We start from the raw sequence: 6,389 nt of genomic DNA, 5'->3' as shown, positions 1-6,389 counted from the left end.
TGTACATGCCCAGGCCTCTTATACATCACACATCCCTTGACAGAAGTATCTGCCTGGTTTCAAATCCTAAACCCCAACTCCAGGAAATATGTTACATTTGGAAAGTGTGGAAAAGTTATAGAACTCCATTTCAACTTTTTTTGCTGTCTGTGTCCCACCTGAGAAAAGACATTCACCTTCTTCTTGGCCAAGAAGTGGGCAAATCCCTCCAGAAACAGGAGAGCCACCAACAAATAAAATCATTTTACATGTTGGTGGTGGGGGGAGTTAGAACACTCAATTTCCTGCCTTCAGGGTCTGGGGAGCTCGTGTAGGCTCCAGAGACAGGAAGTAAAGGATGATGTCACTAGGATGGGCACAGACAACAGCAAAACCCAATAAAGGTTCTGGCACCTTACCACACTATCCATTTTGAAGTTGGGTTTTAATGTTCTGGACACGCTTGGAGTGTCTAAGCTCCAAGGAGTCACCTGTGATCTGCAGATTTGCGGAAAAAAATAGTCACCAAGAGGTAGAATAAAAACCAACTTTTATTTGTTACTTCCTTCACCTGAGGTTTCCATAGTTCCAGCTTTAAGACGTCAAAGATGAGAAAAGATTCAGGGGAAAAAGGAGGGGTTTTGCAGGACGAGATGAAAATAGGGCACCACGACAAAGGCCCCTTTCCCCCCCGCCCCAACATCAATAAATTACAGTTGTGTCTTTGATGGGTCAGATTTACAAAATAAGACGCAATGTACAGCAGTGGGGCACTGCGCTTGAGTTGAGATTGCGCATTGCCAGCAGGATGATGTCTCAGCCCATTTACTCCTGGTCTTTGTCCTCACCGTGGGTGATGACGTAGCAGATGTTCTTGTAGTCTACGTTTCCAGCCACATCAGGGGGGAACGCTGTCCACATGTTCTTGATCTGGTAGAGCAGAAACACAATGCTGGTAAGAAAACTGTTCACCCAAAAACGTAATCATTGCTCCAAAATTCAATGAGCCCTCAAAACTATCAGACCAGTTTTAAAACTAAAGATACAGTTACACCAAAGACATCACTTTCCAAACTATCATCCTCCATGTTCCTTTTCCCTTTGGAAACCCTCATCCACCATTTACCTGTACCCATGAAACCATCATCTTCCACCCACACATACACCAGAAACTATTATCCTTCCTTTCTCTACCTGTACCCTAGAAACAATTATACTGCATCTCCCTATATGCCATAGCACATTATCCCCATCTTCGCTTATTCCAGGAAACATCAACCTCCATGTAAACATTCCCCAGAGAATGTCAACTTCCATCTTCCTTTCACCAGAAAATTGCTTCTCTCTTGCCAGCTGTTTGCATTTACACTCAAAACTACCATCCTGCATTTACCCATATTCCCAAAACTATCCCCTTATGTCTCTTTGTACCTCAGAAGTCAGAACTTGAAGCCCACCAAATAAGGAAGGTGAGAACTTACCTCCTCAGGAGTGAATCTGTCGCATTGTGTGGTCAGGAGTTCCTCAAGGCTGCAAATGAAAATAAGAGACATTATTACAGAAGGTTCATTGAAACTCAGAAGGACTTGAAGCCATGCTTATACAACAGAAGATGGAACAGGTGGGGTTGAGGCACTGAGATAATACGTGACAGGTCTGTATTTGGAGGGGGAGTCACACTGATACAAAAGAGGATGGAACAGGTGGGTGGGTGGAGTTGGGATAAGAGGCATTAGTTTGAACTTTGAACCATCTGAAGGGAGTATTCACACTGATACAATGGGGGATGTAACAGGTTGGGATGTAGAGTTCAGATATGAGACACATGTCTGCATTTGGAGGGAGGAGTAAGACTGATGCACTCTACATATGTATGTAACAGATAAGTTGGTAGATATATGATGGATCAACATTGGAGTTTCAGGAAGATGAATACAAATATTTAATTCAAATTATAACTAATGGAAATGTTAGATGGACATCATTGGTGTTTGGGGAAGAAGAAGGGGGTTTTGGTGATACTTACAACTGCTTCTTGATGGCTCCTTTGCCTTCAGGGTCAAGCACCTTGAATGCCCCCATGATAACATCCTCGGGATCAGCACCTGTGGAAAGGCATACAGTCATGTTGGGTTGCAGAAAAGCATAACAGACAAAGGATCTGATGGGTGGATATCTATCTTTGCACACTATAGGTAAACCTTGTGGCAACTATATTCTAGATGAGGGTTTCTCAACGCAGTCCTCAAATACACCCAACAGTGCACCACAAACATTCACAGGTGAGGTAATTAGTGTCTCAGCAGAGCTCATTAACTACCCCTGAGGATTTCCACAAAACATGCACTGTTGGGGGAATTTAAGTACTGAGTTGAGAATCTCTGTTTTAGATAACATCTAATATACTTGACCCTTCATAATCTCCAGGTCTCCCTTGTGATAGGCTAAAGTGTCCAATAACCCTTCCCCTTTATAATTTCCAGGGCCCAGTGACTCCTCCCTTATCTTGTAGCTCCTCCCTTTATTATCTCCAGATTACAGTCATAGCTTACCCTTCAGCTTCTCTCCGAACATGGTGAGGAAGACGGTGAAATTGATGGGGCCAGAGGCTTCCTTGACCATCTCATCAAGCTCCTCATTCTTCACGTTCAGACGGCCTGTGGAGAGGAGGAAGCATGTCACATAAATTCACAACCTATAAACCATGTGAAAGTGCTAAGTCTCATTTGGCCCATTTTAAAGGTAGCTATAAAAGTATGAAGTAAGTACAACAGTTGTAAGGTTGGTGGTAGAGACAACAGTTGTACACAGAAGTAACTTAATGAATTTAATGGTTAATAGTAAGTGCATTGAGGTTGCACAGTAAATAGGAAAATACTAAGTATGCTGGGGTGATTTAAATTAAGGTGATTTAAATTAAGATAATTGAGGTCCTTATAATCTGGACTCACCCATAGCTGCAAATGTGTCTCTCAGGTCCTCCTTGTCGATGATGCCATCTCTGTTCTGGTCAATCACTGTGAAAGCCTGCAAAGAGAATCCAGAGGCAGAGATCAGATGATGGAGAACATCACATTGAGGCTATCATAGTGTTTGCTTCTTCTCAGATCTCTGCAGTCATACACATAGATCAGAGGATGGGAAACATCACATTGAGGGGTATCAGAGCTCTTGATTCCTCTCAGATCTCTGCTGCTACCCACATCCAGACCCAGAGAAATCAGAGAATGGGAAACATCACATTGTGGAGTGTCAGAGCTCTTGGTTCCTCCCAGATCTCTGCTGCCACACACATGCAAACAGATCTTAGGATGTAAAACTTCACATTGCAGGGTATCATCAGAGAGTTTGCTTCCCCTCATATCTCTTGTTGTTTTGCTACCATGTGGATGTAAAAAAAACCATGAGGGTCCTTTTCCCCAGAAGAAACATCCAGATGTATGGAAACCAGAAAGGTTGCTGTAGCAGAGGTAATCACAGGGTCCCATGTTTCGTATGCAGAGGACTATTTCCAGCTTATTAGAAGCCATCAGTGGCGACAAGAAAGAATGGTTTCCGTAACAGCAGGTTACAGAAGTTTGACTTGGAGCATAGGGTACAACATATAGATTGTAGTTCTCGCCTGCTCAGTTCCCTCCTTCATTCCAGAGAGCTTCTTCTAAATTTATCCTGCACTCCCCCTTTCCTCCCCCTCCCTTCACACCTGCTCCCCTTCATCATCCCCTCACTGTGACACGATCCCAGAATATCATCATCCAACACTCCCGTCCTGCTCTGGGTAATGTGACACCAGCAGGTGGTGGGACCCCCTCCCACTGCCCTACTGTACTACAAGACATATGGGAGCTTAATATGGACAAAAGCACTGTAAGCCAAGCACCATAACCCATAGCAACCAATCAACAACCACATTTTGTAAGCCAACCACAGAAATGTGACACGTTATTGGCTCCAGTGGGTTCTACTACATCCTACATACTGCAAATCCATGCATACCTCACAGTATGATCATAATAATGTAACAGCATCTTATAGAGATAATAAGCTACCCCAACCTTATGAGGAGGTACATTTTGCAGTAAAAGTGGTCAAGCAGTGGAATGTCCTATTAGGTGGGGCAGAAGTGGCAAACCCAATCCTGGGATCTGCAGAAAACAAGGATTCTACACAGCTATTGTTCTCCCCAGTAGCAAGGCAGTTCGGGGGGCATATTCTGATCCCCTTCTGTGGTCAAAAAGGAAGTTCTACCCCTCCAAGACAGATCACAGAAGACCCAAGAAAGAGTAGTTCCTCTAGAACGTATGTGTAAGGTGAAGGACTTGGGGGGGCTTTTTGCATTTTCTGTCTGTATTTAACAGGATTCCCAGAAACATGCAGGCCAGACATCCCACTTTGCCCATTTCCTGTTGTTTCTCACTCACCTCCTTGAACTCCTGGATCTGGGTTTGGTCAAACATGGACAAGACATTGGAGGAACCTCCTTCTGCTGCCCTCCTCTTGGCCTTCTTTGCTGGTGCCTGAAAGGAAGAGAAAAGCCATGTCTTGGTGTGTGCTTTAGGAAGGTGGTGGTGGTTGGGGGGGGGGTTAAGCAATCTTTAGATGTCCAAAAGTAAGTATATGAACTTCTTCTATAGGGATGGTAGAGCAACCACCTTTACTGTGGAAACAATGGTTAGTACTTGATATAGATTAAAGGTCAGAGAGGTAAGTGGTTACGGTATATAGAAGCTAGGGTAGGTTCAGTAAGCGGGGCATTTTTGTATACAGATAGTTGTGTCATTGTGGTTAGTCTGAGGTAAAAATAAATACTGGTAAATACAGTCTCAGGTGGGCCCATGTACAAATTTGAGGTAAGTCGTTAGAATCAAAGGAAAGTTTAAATAAATAGAAAGGAAATATTGGTAAGTCTGAGGTGAGTTCACACAGATATAAACATTTGTAGGTAAGTGAGTAGACCGAATCTAAGGGAAGTATATACAGTTGGACAGGAGAATTTGATAAGTGAAAGGTAAGTCCAGACAACCAATATAAACAATTGAAGGCGAGTAAAGGAAAAGGCGAGTCCATATAATCAATATAAACAGTTGGAAGTAAGTAGTTAGTAGTTAGAAGGAATGAAAGGTAAGTATTTAAGTCTGCAGAATTGTTTATAGAATGGAGGGGAGGGGCGGGGGGGGGGGGGGGAATTCTTCGGGAGCAGTACAAGGTCTCTGAGTATCAGATCAGAAGGGGCCACCAAGGAATTTACAGGTATGGGTTAGAGAGCATGCTATGAGGATAATATGGGGACAATGATGAGGTTAATGGCACAAATTATGAGCTCTAAAGGAAGGGGGGGGGATTGGAGGGAGGGAGGGGCATTCAGAAAAATAGCAGGGTACATTAAAGAAGGCATGATAGAGGGCTAACCTGGCATCTGTGGAGGAGATAATCTGAATCAGTGATTTGAGAGGGGAGCTAATTTCAGGACATTTTGGAGAGCTGAAGTATTCACACCCACTGGCCCACTCTTCATATACTGGGACAGATGGGAAGAGCACAGGCTCTTGAGATGTCTTAAAACTGCAGATAAGTAAGCAGCTTCTATACACTCCATATTGTATTAATCCCCCTTTAGCTCAATTTTTCCCTTTCTTTCCATCTCAGCCATTTTCCATGTGCTCATGTGAAGACCAATGAGGTGTGGTAACCCATAGCATTGAAATCTCTCATCAGGCAAATCTGAATTCTGATTGGTTGCTATGGGTTACAACACTTCATTATTGCCTCAGGAACTGGTTTATGACACAAAACTTCTCCTGGGAGCCCAATTCTTCAACACGAAGTCCCCCCTCGTCCCCATCTTCCACCAGAAGCCATAATTCCCTGCATCCTCGGTCAGTTGACACATAATCCAGGAAGCCTCCGGGTAGAGTATAGGCCTCACATTGATGCTTCTTCAGCTGGGGGCACTTACCATGTCTACAGCTGGGGTGGGTGCTTGTCCTGGTCAGAAGGAGTGAGTGACATGGGAGAGGGGATCCTCAGGGTGGGATTATATACCCCTCGGCCACAAGACGCTGATTCTAACTATAGCCTCATCCTCAACTTTGGCTGTAAGGAGAAGGGAGGAGGCGGGAGGATCTGGGGACAAAATTGTCCCGACCAAAATAGCCGAAGAAGCTGAAGACTCCTTGTGCTCCTTTCATGGCTAGACAAGGAGTAAGGAACAGCTGCAGGGGGGTCCAAAGAGAACACTAGGGGGGCTGCACTGAATGGAACATGGCAGAAGGGGGAGAGGGGTGTGACATACAGGTACAGACATCATTACATATTAATATGTATTTAAATATACTATATACAGCACACCTTGTGTCCTGTATGGCTGGGCTACCAGTGGAGATCACACACAGGGGGGTGGAGGAAACATC

At 44.2% G+C, this 6,389-nt stretch overlaps 1 protein-coding gene across 1 annotated transcript; it reads right to left on the bottom strand.

Moving 5' to 3' along the window:
* Window positions 1-512: 512 nt before the first annotated feature.
* On the bottom strand, window positions 513-6,043 carry MYL11 (myosin light chain 11). Its single transcript, XM_068244111.1, has 7 exons — window positions 5,936-6,043; window positions 4,401-4,496; window positions 2,931-3,006; window positions 2,532-2,636; window positions 2,006-2,084; window positions 1,461-1,509; window positions 513-909 (listed from the first exon to the last, which is right to left on the bottom strand). Exons 1-7 carry the CDS (start codon window positions 5,936-5,938, stop codon window positions 805-807), a joined length of 513 nt encoding a protein of 170 aa, XP_068100212.1. The 5' UTR covers window positions 5,939-6,043; the 3' UTR covers window positions 513-804.
* Between the last annotated feature and the right edge of the window lie 346 nt (window positions 6,044-6,389).

Source organism: Hyperolius riggenbachi, chromosome 7 (genome assembly GCF_040937935.1).
Source record: "Hyperolius riggenbachi isolate aHypRig1 chromosome 7, aHypRig1.pri, whole genome shotgun sequence".
NCBI classification, from domain to species: Eukaryota; Metazoa; Chordata; class Amphibia; order Anura; family Hyperoliidae; genus Hyperolius; species Hyperolius riggenbachi.
Note: the sequence above shows the minus strand (reverse complement) of the source record. Positions and strands in the feature narration are given on the sequence as shown.

What these genes read in the sequence shown, in the direction of transcription:
- MYL11 (XM_068244111.1), bottom strand. An exon ending in AGATCCAGGAGTTCAAGGAG is followed by an intron (nt 3,007 to 4,400) that starts GTGAGTGAGAAA and finishes TTCTCTTTGCAG; the next exon opens with GCTTTCACAGTGATTGACCA. An exon ending in AGACACATTTGCAGCTATGG is followed by an intron (nt 2,637 to 2,930) that starts GTGAGTCCAGAT and finishes TCCTCTCCACAG; the next exon opens with GCCGTCTGAACGTGAAGAAT.